The sequence below is a fragment of the Arachis hypogaea genome, chromosome 13 (assembly GCF_003086295.3).
Source record: "Arachis hypogaea cultivar Tifrunner chromosome 13, arahy.Tifrunner.gnm2.J5K5, whole genome shotgun sequence".
In the NCBI taxonomy this organism is placed as follows: domain Eukaryota; kingdom Viridiplantae; phylum Streptophyta; class Magnoliopsida; order Fabales; family Fabaceae; genus Arachis; species Arachis hypogaea.
Window position 1 is genome coordinate 13747526 of NC_092048.1, and position 20879 is coordinate 13768404.

Below are 20879 nucleotides of genomic sequence, written 5' to 3' on the forward strand. Positions count from 1 at the left end.
AATAGAAGACTAACAATAGACTTCTCTAAAAAAAATAAATGCTTACGGAATTAGCATGAAAACGTAATGCAATACAAGGAGGAATAAAATAGTGCAAGCGTTTGCTTCACGATATTGGTAATGTATGTTTCAATTGCTAAATATGTTATTCCAATCTTCGATAGCCAAAACCAAAACTTTTGTGGAATGCATGTTTATGGAGTCTTAACAACAAAGTGTAATTACTGCTTTGAAGTCCATTTCCGTGCATGTATGAGTGTAACTGAGGCTTAAGGTCAAATTCAAACCGAACATGATGGTCTAGACTCCAGAGTTCTGTCATGGTTATAATACATCTACCTAAGTTCGTTGCACACTGAAACAGATTAAAAATCTACCATCATATGGAATTGGGATGATAAATTTTTTAATAAGAATAGTTAATTAAAATTTAAGTTAACTGTTGATAATTTCATTATTAAAATGATAGTTATAATCACTAATTAAGAATTTCGGTAAGACGTTGCCACTAATTAAGATGTTCGGCTTGAAATTCTAAATTTGTTGCAATTTTAGCTTTTGATGAACAAATTGGAACAAAACATAGACAACTCTCTTTTTCCTATTTTTAAAACGCTAACTAATATAGGTATAGCTATAGGTAGCTATAAATACGTTTCAAAAGCTAGCAAGTTGACAACTAACTTCTAATTTATGAATGAAGTCAAACATGGAAATTAGTTTGGTGGCTTGGTACCTTGGTTGAATATACCATTGCCACTAAAAAGCCAATAAGTCATCCAGAAACCATTATTGTATTATTCACCCAACCCAACAAAAATTGATTCTCTCAAAAGCATTTTAGAGGCATTTATTAATTATTATATGTAGAAGAGAACAGTTGATGAATTGAAACTTGAAAGTAAATGAAATGGGTTTTATTCAAAAAATAAAATAAATAAATTCATTAATTCTCAAAACAAATAAAAAATACATTAATTCCAAAATTGCACAGTCAGCTTCTTTGCGAATTGCAGTCACTGCCATCGTTCCCCACACCTCCTCTGTCTCCTCCATTGAGCTCTCTTTCTCTCCCTTTCTCCATCTCGTAACACTCTTTTGTTCCTCTCTTTCTTTCTATTATCTCTTTCTCACTCTAGCTTAACACCAACGACAACAGTGGCTCTCCTCACCATTACACTGCCTTTTCCTTCTTCTAGTGTGAGTGTATGTGTGTGTTTAGTTTATGTCTCAGATTTAATCATTATTTTTATTGTTGTTTTGATTTAATTAAATATATTTGTTTGAATAAAAGTGATTGAGATTTGAGAATGGTAATTTAAAATGAGATTAGAAGAGATAAAAAAAAATGACGGTGGTAGTGTTTGGGGTGATGTCTGATGTGTGTGCAATAATGGTAGTGGATTTCGTGATTGAATTGAGGGTAATTTAATTGTTTTAAATATGGAGTTTAGTTTTGATGAGTAAAATATTTTATATAATAGTATAAGATAATTTTTATTGATTTGATGTTGCATAATAAAATGTACCTGTAAAATAATTTTATATTGACAGTGCAATAAAATTAAATTCTTAAATATTTGTGTATTTTATTCGTTAGTTTTACTAAACACAATATATAGATATAAATTTTTTGTGTTTGTGCTTCTAAATTCTAATGTCTATATTTTTATATTTATATTTTATTCTATACATCAACAAAATATAGTCTATGTGAACATACTAAATTTAAATTCTTATTAGATACAATAACGTAATACATATATAACATATAATTTTTCTTAAATAAATTATAATAATGTGTTAATTTATTAATATTAAAATATAAACTATTTATTTAAATTACATTTAAATAATATTTTATATTAACAATTAATAATATATTATTTCTTATTTTATTCAAAAAAATATGCCAAAAATAAAATCAGAAATGCCATGACTTGACATCATACCGTCGTTAATACAAACCATATTGGGCATAGGCTATGCATATTGTGATTTGTGAAGAACTGAGCTTTTTTTTTTACTTTCAGCTTTCATATAACATTTTTGAAATAAAAAACCGCAATTGACATATAGCATTAACGCTTAACATGGTAAAGTATTAAAAAGATATTATAAATTTTACGCTATTAAAAATATTAATTCCTTTTATTGATAAATAAAAAGCGAAAACAAAAGGAGTTGTGTAATTAAGAAAAACAAAACTTTGTATCAAATTTGTGCAAAGAATCTTTCACTGTATAACCTTGTACCGTGCAGGCTTTGATTGAGGTGTTGGATCGTTTTGTGCACATCATAGCATGTGATATCGCCCCCAATATTTTTTAAATATTTTTTCTTTTGCACTTTGGGATTCTTCAACAGGCAGAGACTAAGCATTTTCAACTCAATGACGTGGCAATATGTGATTGGTTATGGGGATGCAAAACTTGCGACCTGCAATCTGTCGTCGCGTATTCTTTTTTCAAAATTCTCTCTTGAAAGGAATTGAATCGGAACCCTACACGTGTAAAGATAGCGGTGTAAGGGTCTCAAGAACCGTAGGATTAGGATTAATAATTAATTCACATCAAAACATTAGAATACAGAGATGAACGTGATAAAAGCTGGCAGCATTTGACTCTTGTAATGCTTTTGACGTCACGTGGTTTGCTTTTAGAATATGCTTTTGCTTTTGAAAGTTGACACTCATTTGACGAAAGAAACACGATTCTCTCTTCGGAGGTTCAGAGTTCAGACTTGGAATCAATCAATCAATTAAGATATGTTCATACAGCTATGAGCTCTGTCAGGAAATCCAGGATCCAAAACCATGCATGGAAATTTTAATGCAGCAATAAAATTTGTTATTTTATATTTGATTAATGAAAATATTTTTATACCAATGAATTATAGTTCAAATAGTATAGTCTCTTCACACTCATCTGAAAAGTTACGAATTTGAGTCTTTCTATTTTTGATAAAAAATAAAAAAATATTTTTATATTATTTTTTATTTAAATTTTAATAATATTAAAATAAAATAATTTAAAATATTGATTGATATTAATTAAAAGTATTAATTTTTTAACATTTTTATATTATGTTGTATTATATTATATTATGTGTAAATAATGGAATACATTATTTCCTAATATTTCTCATTTTAGTTCTTTTTGTGTAAAATAAAAAAGGAGAAAAGTTTTTTTTAAATAACTAAATTAAATATTTTATTTATCAATATATATAATTTAAAGAGTATTTATATTTTTATATCGTATTATATATTTTATTTATATTATAAATGAGATAAATTATTTTTTTTAATGTATTTTGAATACAAACAAAATATGTATTAAATGATGTATTTTAGTAAATAAAATATTTAATTTATTTACTCAAAAAAATAAAAAAGTCCTTAAATTAGTTAAATAGTACTTGATTGATAATTTTATATACTAAAATAGTTTTATTTAAATTTGTTTCTCTTATATTTACCTCTCAAATAATAACTTTTTTAAAGGGGTAAGTACGATTTTGGTCCCTTAAGTTTAGTGCCAGAATCGAATTCGTCCCTCTTGTTATTTTGCCATTAAAGTCGTCCTTAATGTTTTTTTTCGTATTAAAATCATCCTTTTTAATAAAATTTTTTGTTTTATTCCTAAACTACCCCTATTCCTATTTTAATAATAAAAATTATAAAATTAAAAAAAAAACAAAACCGGTGTTTGGGGAAGGGGGGAAGAAAACGCGTGGGTGGGGGGGTTACAAAGGTGCAGGGGCAGGGGAGCGGGGGGGGGGGGGGGGGAGGGGAAGGGAAGGGGGGGGAGGGGGCTGGCGCCGGGGAGGGAGCAGCTCGCTGCTGCTCGCGTTGCTGCCGTCAGACCCTGTCCCCGCCGTTCGTGCTTCAGTCGCCGCCACCATCGCACCGTTTGGAGCCGCCGTCAGACCCAGAGGGGTCACGGGCTTGGAGCCGCCACGCGTTCATCACCACCACGTCCTCGCCGCGCTGCCGCCGTCGTCCTCACCACGCTACCGGGGGGTGGAGGTGGAAAGAAGGGGGGAACAGGGAGGTCGCCGCCGTGACCTCCTCGTCGTCGTCGCTTGCGCTCCGCTGCTGGTCGCCGCCTCGCCACTGCTGCTCGCCGCCTCTGCTTCTTGCTTCGATTTCTTTCTGCTTCGTCTTCTGCTTCTTGATTTGTTGAATCTTTGATTTGTTGAATCGTTGTTGGTTTTGAGTTGTTGGTAATTTCTTGATTTCTGAATTGTTGTTCGCTGTTGATGGAAGAAGTTTGTTAATTTATCTCTGTTTGTTGTTCGCTGTGGTGGTGGGGGTGGAGGGGAAGGGAAGAGCGGGGAGGGGGGTGACGTGGGGTGGGGTGGGGGTGCTGGAAAGGGAAAACAGGGAGGGGGGGTGACGCGGGGTGGGAGTGGGGGTGCTGGGAAGGGAAGAGGGGGAGGGGGGTGACGCGGTGTGGGAGTGGGGGAAGGGAAGAGGAGGAGGGGGAGGGGGAGGGGAGGCGGGGAGGGGGTGGGGGTGGAGGTGGGGGGAAGGGGAGGACGACGCGGTGTGGTGGTGGTGGTGGGGGGAAAGGGGACGCGGGGTGGTGGTGGGGTGTGGGGGTGGGGGTGGTGGTGGTGGGTGGGGACGTAGGGGTGCTGGGAAGGGAAGACGAGGAAGGGCATTTTTGTCCAAAAAAAATAAAAAGGACGATTTTAATACGAAAAAAAATATTAAGGACGATTTTAATGGCAAAATAACAAGAGGGACGAATTCGATTCTGACACTAAACTTAAGGGACCAAAATCGTACTTACCCCTTTTTTAAATTATTTATAAAGTTAAAATAAAAACGTTAGATAAGCAAGTCTTTTTTTAACAAGTTCAACCAAGTTAAATTTATATATACATGTTTATGTTATTCTCGTGTTCCTCCTCCTTTATTATTATCATCATGACTATAATTATCATATTATTACCAATATCTCCTTCTCCACCACCACCACTCTCACCCCACCACAATCTTTTTCTTCTTAATTCAATATCACACAATTAGTTTGACAATAACAAATGTGACACTAAAATTTTTTGTTAATGACACAAAAAATCTCTTAAAAATGACACCAAAATTTTTTATAAATGGCACAAAAAAATATTTAAAAAACTACAAATTTAAAATCTTAACTCACTCAATCAACAAAATATATTCAAATATGTTTTAGAATAAAAAAATACAATAATTTATTACAAATGACACAAAAATAGTTAGACCTCTTATCTATGAGTTTAATACCACTTAATTAATTCAATGATAAAAAAATAGTTAAAAAATTTTATGTATTACGATTAAGAAATTTCGATGTCAAAATTAAAAAATTTTTTGTGTCATAGTTAAAAGATTTCAGTATTAATTTTTTAATAAATTCTATAAAATTCAAAACTCCACTTTCTCTTCTTCTTCATATTTTTTTATTTCATATTTTCGTAATTATTCTTGTTTCACCCTCTTAACAAGAACTTATATCACAGTTAAAAAATTTCGATGTCAAAATTAAAAAATTTCCTATATCATAATAAAAAATTTTTGGTGTTATTTCTAATAAGTTTTGCAGAATTTAAAATTCTCCTTCCTCGTCATATTATTATTCTTCTTTTTTTCTTATTTCACCCTTTTAATAAGAACTTAGATCACAAAAAAAAAAAGTTTCAGTGTCAAAATTAAAAAAACTTCATGTGTCAAAATTAAAAAATTTAGTGCTACTTTCTTGAATGAATTCTACAAATTTAAAATACTCCATCTTCCTCTTCTTTTTCTTCAATGTCATCTTCTTTTTTCTTTATTTTTTTTATTTCACCTACTTATAATTTTTTTATTTATCCTTTTAACAAGAAGAAAAATAAAAAAAAGAGAAAAAATTAAATAAAAAAATAAAAATACTGCCAATAAAAAGAAGAGAGGGAGAAGAAATAAAAAAACTCAACAACAACAAAAGAACGATGATGAGGAGGAAATATGCAAAAAAAAAAAACGAAGAAATGCTAAGAAGAAGTGCATGATTCACGCGCACATTGTGTGAATGGTTTTATTGAGTTTGGATTAAGACTATTTGTACAATATGTACAATGGCCTATTGAGTTATAAAATGAACATTCCACATACTATCTAAAATAACCATCCGAGTACTAGGGATAATAAACATCTTCCCAAAAGATTAAACTTATTTTGGATTTACCAAGGATCGAACTCTTAACCTTTCGGATCTAGCGTTCTAATATCATGTCATGATATCACTCATCCCAAAAGCTTCAACTGATGGGAAAAAGTAACACTAATGATTATATCTCTAATACTCCATAAACCTTCATTGTACACATTGTATAAATATTCTACTGACTCCTCATACTTTCCCTTAACTTTAAGATACAACATTTATTGCTACTGAACTATTAAATATTTTTAAAAAATTAGGTGACAAAAACTGCATCTTTTGTCACGGTGTAAGAACAATCTTTAATTTTGAGGTTAAACGGTATTATATGTAGAAAATCTATTGGTCTACATAAATATCTACCAATTATATTTTATGTAATATTTATATTTTATATATATAATAAAAAACATTTAATGAGTTTTTTTTTTAGAAGACTACATTAGTAGTACAAATTGAAAATCTCACGTTAGAGTTTCTCTCTTAAAATAATGTCCTCATGCAATAGCGTGAAAGAAAAGACTACCAACTTTGTCAATTAGTGAGTAACAAGTTATACCTTATGCTCCCTCCTCATCGGCACTACTAAACAAAACCATCTAAGCCATACACGAATTCAATTTTTAACTCTTTTTCATGGCATCTCTCATTAGTAGTGTTGGCCATTATTGCTGCATCACAAAGGCACTACTTGCTCATCAACTCACAAATGGAATTATTGTATCTTCCTGCCATGTTAGAAGACCCTCCAATGATTCCAATAATTCTCAAGAAGGAAAGAAGAAAGACATGGATGGATGAAGGCTCAAGAATAATAGCTTGGTGAAATTGAGATTATTATCACTGTTGAATGGTTTTGAGAAGTTTGGGAGAAGAAGGACCAAGCAATATTTGAGTCCAGAGCAAAAGGGTGGTGATTGGGAAGACTTGTTTCTAATGAGTTTGTCCTTTGCTGTTTATGTGTACTTATCCCAGCAACTAGTATGTGCTTATTTTGTTTGGACGACTATGCCCAAGCAACTTTGGTAGTAACTAATTTTTACTTGTTATATATATGCTTTTCCTTTTGATGATAAAGGATACAAGATATATTAGCACTAAGCACAAGATTAATTAGATATGAAGTAATGCATTTTATTTGTTGTTTCATACTTTGTTGATAGTTTATTTGGAGTTGTTATGTTGACCCAAAAATAAAGTGTCAGAGATTCATGATTCTGACTTAAAAAAATGTTACCATTTAAAGCAAATACTGTTTTCTTTTCTTGGCATTTTTGGCACTTGGAATGATGGCTTGAGCTTAAGTTGGATTGTTAGAACTTAGAAGCACAGAGCAGAAGAATTACATGCATCTTTGATCAAATTTTGAGAATATTTTTCTCTTGTAGCAGAATTGTCTAAGAATCAATATCACTAACATTCTACATTATTATAGTAGCTTCTGATTGTACATAAAGTAACATGTAAGTCACATTTACAGGCAGCATAACATTGCTCTAGAGATCACTTTATTATTCTAATATTTTAGTAATACTTAACAACTTAGTTTTATTCCTTGATTATGTTACAATCCAAATATATTATTTACACTTGAGACCGGAAGCCTTGATGTAGTCATGTGGAGCAGCTTCTAGATAAAACAGCAAAGTGATAATATGAATATTTGAATCAATGCAAGGCGTGATAATGTGATTCTCAGAAGCAAAAGGCGTGGCCCTTACTTAGAAATGATTAAGTCATCAAAACATTTCAATTCAAGTAGTCAGATTTGGGGCTTTTATGCTTGAAGAGATTAACAAAGCCATAAAATAGTGAAAGCAACCATTGCCAAATGAGAATCAGCAAGTTATCACTTCGCTTATTACTAGGTCTTTGGTTCAAAGATTCCTTTGTATAGTTCTTTCTGCTTTTGATAAACAACTTTGTCGTGTTCAGCAAGCAACCTCAATTAATGATTTTGTCTTGAGGGGGCATACTTGCATGTCTTTTGAAATGCCTTAGCCTTGCCTCTCCTAAATAGAGCCTTGACATTGTTTTCATCCTCAGTCAGTACCTTCAAGTTCCATCATCCAATCAAACATCAGGGGAGCAATAAATCTCATGTACCTATTAGTGTAAAATTTTAGAAGTTCTAATTCATTGCAAAAACCAGGTTTTTCATAACTTAATTTGCTTTTTGAAGAAGATAAAATATCATTTGGTAGAATATATGAGAGAGAGAGAGAGAGAGAGAGAGAGAGAGAGAGAGAGAGAGAGAGAGAGAGAGAGAGAGAGAGAGAGAGAGAGAGAGAGAGAGAGAGAGAGAGAGAGAGAGAGAGAGAGAGAGAGAGAGAGAGAGAGAGAGAGAGAGAGAGAGAGAATTATTGAAAAATATGTAGTTTACTTAAATAACAAAATATAACAGAACATGTTAGTGGTGATGAAATCCACAAGTTTTGTATATAAAATGACTGAACCGTGTGATTATGCAATAATGGAAACTGAGTTTGAAGTTTTCCTCCGCTAAGATTAAACAAACCCTTACGATAAGATGTTGTAACTCTCTTGTGTCAGAGAGAACTTAACTGGTTCCATTTTTTGTTGTGACATTATAGACAATAATATTTTCAGAATCATTCTACTTCGGTAGTTATATTCCATTAACAACCCAAAACTAAGTTAGCGGAACTTGCAGAAGTCGTAATTATCAATTTTTATATCCAAAGTTATAACAGTGATTATCAGAATATTACATTACTTTTGTGAGATAACGGACATTTACTTTTACTTTTCGTTTGATATTCTTACATCTTAGCCATGACATTATTAAAAGTTTGGTACAAAATTTCAGTCAACTTCTCAAATTCTAACTCAAATTCACAAATATTGTGCGAGCGAACTACCAAATTGTCAAATCTCTTGCTTCTTGGCTCCAATAGAGGCTCATCTTAGCTGTTCTTGATATGTATGTGTCTCCTCTTTATTTTAATATATACTTCGGCGCCACTTTATCTACTCGCTCAAAACTTAAGGCATTGAGAGAATGACGGCACAGTATACAACAAGCACTGTCACTTTACTTCGCGTGATATTGCGTCGTATGTAACAACAAACTTGTTGAATGTTGAGTTAGAAACCTACTCTACAACTTCATATGTCGTAAAATCTAGAGTGAAATACGCTGATCTTGTGATGCAATTCATTTTTCCTCTAAATTATGCTTGAACTTCTCGTGAGTATACACGTGCAGAAATTGAGTTTCTATTGATGATTTTATTACACACAGTATCACGGTATAAAAATCTGCACCATCAGTCTCTCTCTCTCTCTTTGCTCTTTGCTTCCTAGGTAATTATTATATTGCTTCACAAATTGAATCAAGAAGCTATTGCGTGTGATAAATTTGTTAAAAAAAGTATGCATACTCTCACTCCTTTGTGTGCTTCTCATTCCGGCCCAAAAATGATGATCGAGATAAACTGGAATCTATAAATGACGATCTTCGTATAGCTTTACAAAATAGGACACAATTCAAAAATTAGACACGAAAATGAACCGAAAGTTATACCTGTTCGAATCGAAAAAATAACAACATCAATTAATTCAAATGAAACCGCGGTTATCTGAAAGTCACTTACCCTCCAACTCTATACTTTGTGAGAAAATCATTCCAATTTTTGTCAAATGCATCTTTTGTAAACGAGTTTCAAATAGTATGACTCATCTCTTGTTCGATTTTTTCGTGTTGCTTGTAGCCATTTAATTTACTTGGGATCTTCTTCATGATATGCCAAATACATCATAGGTGAATTGTTGCTGGCATACAAGTCTCAATAGCCTTTTCCATTGATGCGTATTGATCGGTAAGAATTTCTTTTGGTGCCTTTCCTCCCATGCAATGAAGCTAACATTTGAATGACTGAATATCCTCATTTTTCATTAAAACACATCTGAGAAGTGTCGATTTACCGTGGTGATTCATACCCATAAAAGAACCAAAAACCATATTATACCTGCAAATGGACACCAATAGTTATGAACTGAATACTATATCACAATGAACCGAATACCTGTTTGTGTTGTAAGTGGTATCAAATGAAACAACATCTCCAAAATATTCGTACGTAGCGCTACCTCTTGCATCAGCCCAAAATACATTTTTGATAGAGTGATCAACTTCAAGGTTAAGCTCAAAAAAGAAATTTTGATTCTTCTCTTTCATTCTTAATAAGTACTTGCCAAATTCTTTGGCATAATCTTATTTGGAAACATTCCGTACTTCCCTTGTAATACAATTTCACACATCTTTTTCAATAAAACTTAGTTCAAGATGACCACCTGCTACTGCTACAAATGACTGATATGTTTTACTCGGTCTGATTCTGGCTTTCGCATTATTTTCAATGGTACAACGCACAAACATGCTTAAGTCCCTGTGTTGTTTAAACATTTCTGCTGGACAATAAGGATGTAAATGATTCAGAACAACTTTAGAAATGATGCAAAGACCAACAACCTTCAATATATGTTCATAAATCCTAGCTAGACAATTTATTCCTGCTGAGGGGTTTATCTTCAGAGTTGGAGATATCTTAGATTTTCACTTCCCCTCTCTACTACATATAATTAATTGATTCTTAATTTCATCTCCTTTTCGAGTAGTGTTTTTTATTTTTGTAGAAAAACCAGCAAGTTTGAAAAAATCTTTGTATAACTTTCCAACTTCTTTGAGTGTCTTGAAAGTCATCCCAACCTTTGGAACAAATCGTTCATCGACAACACATCTATACTGTAAAATGAACCGAAATATTATCATAATAAGACCATTGTGTAATAACCAATGAATCGAAATATGTGCATTCTATAAATTCAGAAACTCCTACATTCTATCCAAATTCAAATCCATAAACAACACTGATTTTAGCAAAGAAGAATAAAATTATTCATTATCATTTTATTCAATTGCATTCCATTTTATTCAATTCAAAACTGTTGAAGAATGAACCGAAATACTATCATAACAAGACCATTGTGTAATAAAAAATGAATTAAAAAGTGTCCAATATACAAATTCAAATTCAGAAACTCCTACATTCTAGAATGATCTGAAAATATTATCAAAACAAAATCATTGTATAATACCAAATGAACCGAAAAATGCATTCATAAGCAACACTAGTTTTAGCAATGAAAAATAAAAATATTCATTATCACTTTATTTAATTGCATTCTATTCCGTTCAATTCAAAATTATTGAAGAATGAAACTAGATAAAATGAAGACCGATCCAAACCTCGTTCACTTGATTCGATTCAGAAGAATAATCCAAATTACTCTCACTCAAGTGATTTGAACTTGAATCATTCATTGTTTTGATACAGAAGAATAATACGCTATTCAATTCAAAAGAATAATACGCTATTCAAATGTTGATCAAAATCTAAAGAGAAAGAGAAGAAATCAGAGAAGAAATACAACGAAAACGAAGAAGAAAACGAAAATTTAAAGAGAAATCAAAGAAAAACGAAGAAGCTTTACGTTGAAGAAGAACGAAGAAAGAAGCTTTACGTTGAAGAGGTTTATATTAAAAATCTGTTATGAAAGCATGAAAGAAAAGGTAGTGCGGCACGTGAGAGAAAATAACATTGTTAGACTTAATTAGGGAAATTACTTGGATGCAGCCTGTAAAAATATTTAATATAGCATGACGTTTAAATTAATCATTAAATTAGTTTGTAAATAGTATTTTTAATCTAAATTAGTCTATGACTAGGAGTTTATTTAATATTTGAAATAATTTTAATTTATACTTCAAAGTTCAAATATTATTGGAAAGAAACTTAATTAGTTTACCTTTGATCATATTATATTATATATATATATATATATATAATCTAGAGTTCAAATATTGATTTTAACTATATCTTTAATAATATAATATAGTCCTAATTTATAATTTAAAATAACTATTATGTTATAGTTATTTTCCCCCTATAAGTATTAACTTGTAAACATAGTTGCATTTGCAAAATTATTACCAAAAGAGAATTTGAAACACAGACAATTCTTAAAAGCATAACAACAATGAACTTATTAAGAGAATGGTTAAACATCTTTTACATACATAGTTTGACTGAAATGTACGATTCAGGTTCCCAACTGCACCTCAAACGTAGATGATCATCATCCTTCATGCTCATGGTGAATTTCAGTTGTTACAAAGACTCAGTTGTGTGTTAGGATACTAATACCATGATATTTTTGCGGAAGAAGAAGTAGAACATTCTGAATAAGATTAAAACTCTTCTCATGTCTTTCTGATTGATAAGCAGATTGGAATTTCCATCTACAAGAAATTGCCTTTACAAAATTCTCATGTCCCCATAATGAAATCAGATGTGGACAATAAACAAAAGGAAAAAGAATGCAAACTCACTCTCATATAAAGGGATTTATCTATACATTTATAAACAGCTCCGAATGCAAGGATGCAACTAAATAAAAGGATATACACCAAGCAAGTCAGAGCAGAAGAAGAATAAATATAATTGATAAATGTTGTTGCCAATTCATTGTCGACATAGCTGCTCTATTTTCTGCATCTGCCGTGAATCAACATCCGGCGGCCTTCAAGAAATTATCATACGGGCGTGCCGCTGGCAGTTGAAAGAAGTTAGGCTGATGTTGGTATGCAGTTCCACAATGCCTTGGAGCAGAGTCAGGAAATGTGTTGAGTGAATTAGGACCCATGTTTGGAGGATCCAAGAATGGATTTCCACTCTGCAATTCAATTGTCATAAAAATTATATAGTTATTTGGTTTCAGGAAACAAGATAAGTTCATCTTTTTAAACTTGATCAAATCGACCAATGATTAATATATAAATTAATGATTAAGCCCTCTTTTCAAAAAAGTGCAGACTTAATTTGCCAATAAACCATAGATGTAAATGTCTCAAAAAAGTACCATAGAAGTCATTTGAAGATTGGAATTTGCAGAAGTGCCCTTGTCCCAGTCCTCATGGTTGTACATAGGAGGAGCAAACCTAAATGATGATTGCAATGTATTGGAAGCCATGAAAACATTCAACTTCTCTTGCTTTCCCATGAGGAGGTTCTCACAATGGAGAGCCATTTCTTTGTAACTCATGTCAGGAGCCGTTGATGTAGAAATTCTCCCTACATGATTGGTTGTGTCCAAAACCTGCAAATGAATGATAATATCAGGAGTTCATTGGTTTTCAGAAATAAAATGTAGAGGAAAATTGAAAAGTCAAGCGTGTGATGTGTGCTTATAAATGAACAGAAGCACTTACTGAACCCAAAATGTCATCAACACTCAAAAGGTTTGTATTTCCTAAAGGCTGCTGTGCATTAGGATGAACTTGGATTTCCATTCCGTTAGATGGAATGTCGTCATCCATAGTAAATAATGGAATATCAACCTGCATTTTTTTCATGTTCGAACGACGAAAGTTCAGATAAAAGGAAATAACTGGAAAAAGAAAAAAGAAGAAAAGAGCATAGCAGTTCAGGTTACCATATCGGAATGTTTATCATCTTTCAACCCGGCCTGATAGATTTCTGTTGTCTCAGTAGATAATTGGGCTCCTAGTGGACAAGCATCATCAGGTGAAAATTCACGAAGTAGCTCTTCTTTTAAGGTGGATGATTCCTGTTTCACAAGGAACTCAAGGGTATTACTAAAGTCCTGATAAATTAGTGCAACATTGCATGGTATAGAATTTTTACATCTATTGGAATTCCTAGACCCTGTACTATCATGGTAGCAAATGATTCTTTAGACTGGCTTTCTGTCAATTTTATAGCTGAAAGTGACTTCAAAGCAGCTGCGTCATCCTCTTTTGATCCATAAACTCTACTTGAATGTCTAGCTGTATCAAGAACAACTTGTAACTTGCTGTCGTTTAACAGTTGCAGGAATGGATCACACTGAAGAAAACCATAAAAGACAATTCAGAAGATACACGGATAATAATTTTATCACTTCACATACCAGTACAAAATAGCTAGAAGCGTATTCAATTGAGTAAACAATCATCATTTTACCAAGCTAAAAGAGAAAATGGGAAAGTTATAAAAAAGTAAAATAACTTAAATGCACAAAAGAAAATTCCATAAAACTAGAAGTACATACTGTCTTATCTGTCAGTGGCATTTTAGCAATAGAAATGAGAGAACCAATATTGTAGGCCTTGGAAGTGAAAACAATCATGGATGTTGCCAGTGTAAAGAGAGATCTGCGCCGTGATGGTTGAAGTTTGACTGGAAAATATAACAAAGCTTTAGAACTAGGCACTTTTAACAATGATTCACAACAAATTTTCTCCGAAGTAATATAAGGGAAATAAGCATAAATAACAAACATCTAATATGAGAATAAGACTATGCTATGAACAAAGTATGTTATCACTACTTTTGTTTGGTTGAGTATGAACGAAGGGATCCAATTAATTTTGTTCCATTTTGTGCATCGCTGAAAATCCAACCTGCCATATTTTTATGTGAAGCATTGTACATAAATTGCCACATGATAATTTTGCTACACAATATTGACTGCTAGTTTTTATTTAAAATCACAAAATTAATGAGTGTTGATGCATAGTTTTTCTAGTTCAATTATTTAAAATAAGTGAGATGATATGCATGAAATTGCATAATGAATCCCGATCAAATTTAGGCATTCATCCAATAAATTTATAAAAGAAATCACTATCTACTATACTATACCATCCATAACGCTTATATAGTTACATTGTCAAATCAAGAGAAAAGTTAGACCATGCACTATATAATCATCACTATATAAAGAAACTTCTCTTTTAGTCAGTGAAATACTGAACTTTTGACGGAAACTTAGTCCCTGAAATATTTTACCAAAGCTTTATATTTTGTCGGAGCAGTAAGCACTAAATATTATGCTTTTAGTTACTAACAGTGCCTTAATTTAACTTACTAACAATGAAAAAATGACAAATTAGGGAAAAAGCTGAGAAAACAAGAAAAATAATCATGTGATGTCCAAACAAATGTGGGAACTAAGGCTCTACCTTTATCATTGAGGGAAATGCTCCTCAAGGAAATTGCCAACTGAAAACTTTCAGTTAAGGCCTCATAAGAGGAATTCTGCAAGAGCCAAACTCACAAGATATGAGCATAAGATAAAAAGCCTACACTAACTTTTTAATGTAATAGAGACTATGAACTTTCAAAGAATGATTTTTTTTTTTAAAGAGATTATTTGTATTTCCAGACAAAAATGCTGACATTTTATATCTTTCTTACAGTTAAAAAGGCAAATTGAATGAACAATCTGCATCTAATCTAACTATAATCGTAAAATGCATGCACTTCCATTACCTTACTCTGAGCAACAAGCAAGACAAGGCTGAAGGTGTGAGCAATTGCTTCAAAATTTTCAGGGGTGTTCATGGGGTAGACGGACTGAGCCCAGATAGATGATAGCATAAGAGTAATCTGATGACTACTCAACCTAAGGGGTAATGCCTGTAACACATTACTCATCAGAAGACAGGCAGAATTTGGTGGTGTTGATTGAAAAATTATATTGTTGTTATTATTACAGCGAATTGTAAATAAGTAAACAAGAGCAAACTGTGCAATTATATACCAGTTGTTTATTGGAACTATCTGTAGTATTATTTTCTTCGGGCTGAGTCCTTCTTACACTACCTGATCGGCTAGACTTTAATCTATTTATTATAGAACTACTACCCTTTGAATTCTTTCTCTCCAGAGATTCAATAGAAGAAGATCTTCTACTAGCTGTCCGACTATAAGTTGACTTCAATCTGTTAAAAATAGAGTTATCACCAGTGTTTCCATCTGAATGACTTTCTTCTTGAATGGTAGCTGGCTTCCTCTCCAACTTTTCAAAGAGTGCAGCTGAAGAAGAAAAGACAGACGTGTTTCTTGAAAGCACCCTTTGAATATCCGCTGAATGTTGAGGTTGTGGACAAACGGATGATGGCACAAGAACAACAGAAAATATGCGGTGTGCACCCACCCTGGTTTCTTGGTCCAGATGGACCATCGACAAGAGTAACTGATGAAATAGAGCCTCGGGGAATGCCTATATAATAGAGTATCAAATTTGCAGGAAGGAAAGATGTAAAAATGAAAAAGTCAGATAGAAGCAAGGAAAATTACAATCATAACCAATCAATCAATTTAGTAAATCTTGCCTTGTTCTGATATGTCAAATTCGGTATTGACGCGACTATTTGAGCAGTTCTATAAACTGCAGAAATCAAGGTCCTGGACATAACTGTAATACTAGACATATTTTCCAGCATCACAGCCATTGTGTCGAGAACAGGACCTGCATCTGCAATCTGTTTAACATTACAGCCACACAAGAGAGTTAGATCATAGAGATCATATGTTTATCTTGTTCATTACACTAACAAATAATATCTTTAATAATGTGAAATTTTTTATCACCTTAGTTGTTAACTGTACAAGGCATTCATCTACTTCTTGTCGGTATTTTTGGTTCCATTGTATCACTTCAGCCCCCAGACTTGAATCGTCAAGGGAGCAGTGTATGCTTTTCCGTAGATGCCTCATCATATCACTCAATGCACCAATAATGGCAACAGATTGTTGAGATCTTGTATGTTGAGCAACACAACTAATAACGCCAACAATGTCAAGTTGCATATTAGGATTCTTTAAAACATTCTTGTGATCAAGGTGCTTGACTAAAATGGACAGCAACAAATGTGTATTCTGTCCTGTAAATTACAGTGAACTCAATTTTAAGATGATCAGATAATAAAAACTGGTATAAAATGTACCATATCTTAGAGCACTCAAGAAGATAAATACCAGAATTTTCAATTATCGACTGCATGTCAAGCAAGACAGAAAGAGCAAGACCATGATCAGGAGACCAGAGATTTGAATTATCAAAATAGCGGAACAAGGATTCCAAAACTCGTCGAACAGTTGTACCCTCCTTGGCTAACTTTGCCATATTCTGTATGCAAACTCGTGACCAGAATCCAGGGTTTGCTGTATCCTCCCTATGGATATGAAAAAAAGAAGTTAACAGCAACTATGATAGATCAGTAACATACAATGGAAGCTATCACAATGGCAAGGACGATTACTTTGACACTTGAAGTTCTCCTTTTTCATTCACTATCATTTTCCAAGAATAGAGCCTGGCTGCATTCCGTTGAGCATCTTTCTGGACTTCACCATAATTTTCCAAAACAACTGAAACAACCTGAGTTAACAAGAATTGCATAAAGCTGTTAAAGGCATGATAAACATAAATGGGTATCAACAAACATATTTTGTGAGTGTAGATCCCAACACTATCATAACTAGTTGATCATGACAGAAAATAATCATTAGTTACATATTTAAAGAAACAGCACCAATTTGAGTAGAACTAGAAATCACAGTGAATTAGACAGTCACCGATATAGTTTTCCAAGAAAAAAAAAAAAGAAAAAAAAGAGAGAAATGCAATCTCAACAAAAACATTTAAAAATGGACTACTAACTCACATTGTCAAATTCAACTGAAATATGAGAGAATTCTCCCATGAACCAAACCTGTAAAAGAAATAAATAATGATCAAGCTGCTGTTGCAAGCATCCAGTTTGTTAACAAAAATATGGCTTAAATAAGCTAGGAATATAGGAAGAAGGACCACTCTAGTTGGCCAGTTGGGTGGGCAAGAAGAGAAGAAAGTTCAAGAATCTTTTCAAATAGTAGATCGCATATGGCTAATATTACCATTGATGAAAGGACTTGAATTCCAGCAGCACGCAAATTTTGTATTTTTGCATCTTCTCCCATTTCTTGAGCTAGACGGCAAAGTTTTGAAATGAAGCCATCTAGATTGAACATATAAGTACCATCCGTCTGTATCATAAGAGAATACCTCTACATGCTTCAAACTCCACAGGAACAAATTGCTATATTATACATAATTTAGGTACAAAAATAAAAATAAACTTGCAACAAATTCCTAAATAGATAACCTACCAAAAAACCCCACCTGATTGTTCACAAAGTCAAACAAGGTGTGGCAGCCTAAAATCTGCACTTCATCATGCCGTGTTTGATCAAGAAGAATTTGTATAATACTAAGCAAGCTACTTGCAAACAAAGGCCTGCCACAATAGTATTCTCACAAATCATACAGATGCTTTTGTGCATAAGAAATAGAAAATCAGCTAATATTGCTTCATTAGAGGCTATTTGGTCAAATTGGTGCAAATTCAAGGAGACTATAGTCTCCAAAACAAGCAACAATTTCTGCATAGTGTCTTTTCTGTGATACATTAGACATCAGGATATTGGTGATAGAGTACTGCTTGGTTAAATCTGAATGTATGTTTATTTAACTAGTTTACTGACAAGGTGAAAAAAACATATTGATGTTGACGGTGAAAGTATATGTCATGAGAAACTCAAAATCCTGTTTGCCTCAAATAACCTGATTATTTCAAATGGAGGGGGGAAAAAGGTGAATTCAATATGATGAAAGTACTCACATTTGGTCCCTACAAGAAACCAACAACTTCCTGTAGATACAAATGACAACTTTTACAGCGTGGTAGTTCTCATTTCTCAACTCCCTATAACACCTTTGCTCAAGATAGCTCGTTATCTGAAATAAGCAAAGACCGCAGAAGGTTAATTCAATATTTATAAGAAAAGAAATAGACTTCAAATTTTTAAAGGTGTGAAAGATGCTATAGCACTTCACGTAGTAGCTGTGCATATGGCAAATAACAACATTCAAAAGCCTTTGCCCCTAACTAAAATCTTTCAACTGAGAAGCAGTGATTGTTTATCCGAGAATGCATGGTAAAACATTGTGCAAAATGTGATAGATAGATAGATACCTTAGGAACGCGAAGGGGATTTTTGGCGGCGTATTCACATAACTTGCTAATCATACGATCATTGGGTTCCTCGTCCTGCCACAATCACAACCAAGAAACATACAATACACACATTCATTCATTCATTTACTCTATCATATTGCTAACAATCATAGGCAGTTATCCGAATGAGCCGGACTAATCCCTCGTCTGACCCCTTGACATTGCCTGAAAATATCAAGAGCGAGGGAAGGGAAACATAACATTTTCCCCTCACAGGCTCGAATCGTGACGCTAGCTAACACCTATTCTCTACTTGGCTTTGTCTTGCAGATCCAATAAATTTTTAAAACAGAGAATGAAATGAAATGAAAATTTAACAGAAAAATAGAAAAACCTGGTTTTTAGGGAAGATATCAGCAAGGAGCTTCTTGTAACGCTTGATTGGATGCCTTGAACGCTCCCTCAACGCAGGACAGAAACAACACAAGCTGCCGCATACGGGCCATATGTTCCGAGAAATCACGCTCATTCTTCTTCTTCTTCTTCTTCTTCTTCTTTCTTCTTCCTCCTCTTCTTCTTCTCTCTTTCTACCTTATTGATGATTGATCCTATCAGCATTCAATTCAGTTTCGCAACGAAGAGAAGAGAGAGAGAGAGAGGGAGAGAGAGAAAGAGAGAAAGAGAGAGAATGAATGAGAGAGAGAACTAAAAATCGGTAACTGTATTTTGTGTGTTCGAGGTTGATTCGATCCCCTCCCTGCCTCTGCTTTCTTTCTCTATTTTTTTTAGATCTTTTGATTTTTGATTTTGTAATGTTACCTTCACTTCCTCTTCCTCTTCTTCTTCTTCATTCATTCAATTTTTTGACACTGCAATGATTGGATTAGGCAACATTGTAAGGTAATTTTCTATCTAATGATAAGTAATAATGGTTTATGGTATTTATTTGTTGTCTATTATGTTCAGACAGCTCGATGGTTTGGGAGACACGTAAGATTCACGTCATATCCTTAACTTCTTTTATTCAAATTCCCCGCCAAGTGCCAACTATCCAACCTTATTTTCGAAAAAAAAAATCCGGTACCCACTCAAAAAATAACGAGCCTTTTGATAAAAAAAAATAATTTTTTTATCTTTAAATTTTATTTCTTTCAAAATTAATTAATTTTTTTGTTAATATTTTTTTCTGTATATTAATAGAATAAGCTTATATAACATATTAAATTGTTGATTTATCCATTAAAAATTAACTAGAATTGATAAACTCTTTTTTATTGAAAATCTCATTGTCATTAAAAATAATTATTAGTTTTTTTTTATTTTTTGGTTACCTTTTATAAATACATGGACTAAATTTACTATCTACAACTAAAAAATATTAGTAATTTTTAAATTATTTTACTTATAAAAATTAAATAGAGAATATATTAATGATTAACGAATCACATAAGCATGTTTTGGAGAGAGATGATTGACCGAGAGACTAATCAATCTCACAAAGTTAATTATTAGAGGCTAAAATAGGTATTTTTTTTAAAAGTCTCATACTCCTTCAAAAAAATTATCAAGAGTTGAAATGGGTATTTACTTTATTTTCTTCTGTTCTTTTCTTTTTTACTAATGACTTCTTGATCTTGACCATAAAATCAATTTTTTTTTTCGGTAAATACTAAATAACTAGTTAATATTTATTTATTTATTTATTTATTAACATTTATTCATTAATTAAGTAGTTTATTGTTGATTAAATTAATTAGTACCTTAATAAAATCGTATATTGCTAATATTTAATTTGTATTAATGTTACTTTTGACATT

At 32.7% G+C, this 20879-nt stretch overlaps 1 protein-coding gene across 1 annotated transcript; it reads right to left on the bottom strand.

Annotated features, from left to right (window-relative positions):
• Window positions 1–12460: 12460 nt before the first annotated feature.
• LOC112737345 (protein SEMI-ROLLED LEAF 2) lies at window positions 12461–19885 on the bottom strand. Its single transcript, XM_025787204.3, has 19 exons — window positions 19457–19885; window positions 19081–19155; window positions 18727–18842; window positions 18228–18342; window positions 17963–18091; window positions 17731–17778; window positions 17326–17444; window positions 17042–17238; window positions 16655–16947; window positions 16396–16545; window positions 15822–16283; window positions 15551–15697; window positions 15241–15316; window positions 14328–14455; window positions 13922–14122; window positions 13710–13844; window positions 13486–13614; window positions 13137–13373; window positions 12461–12950 (listed from the first exon to the last, which is right to left on the bottom strand). Exons 1-19 carry the CDS (start codon window positions 19589–19591, stop codon window positions 12783–12785), a joined length of 3060 nt encoding a protein of 1019 aa, XP_025642989.1. The 5' UTR covers window positions 19592–19885; the 3' UTR covers window positions 12461–12782.
• Between the last annotated feature and the right edge of the window lie 994 nt (window positions 19886–20879).

Excerpts from the sequence above, each read along its gene's own strand:
- LOC112737345 (XM_025787204.3), bottom strand. The coding sequence starts at position 19,591 with ATGAGCGTGATTTCTCGGAACATATGGCCCGTATGCGGCAGCTTGTGT. Across the intron at positions 18,092-18,227 it reads TTGACTTTGTGAACAATCAG|ACGGATGGTACTTATATGTT; the intron begins GTGGGGTTTTTT and ends CTTATGATACAG. Across the intron at positions 15,698-15,821 it reads ATAGTTCCAATAAACAACTG|GCATTACCCCTTAGGTTGAG; the intron begins GTATATAATTGC and ends AATGTGTTACAG.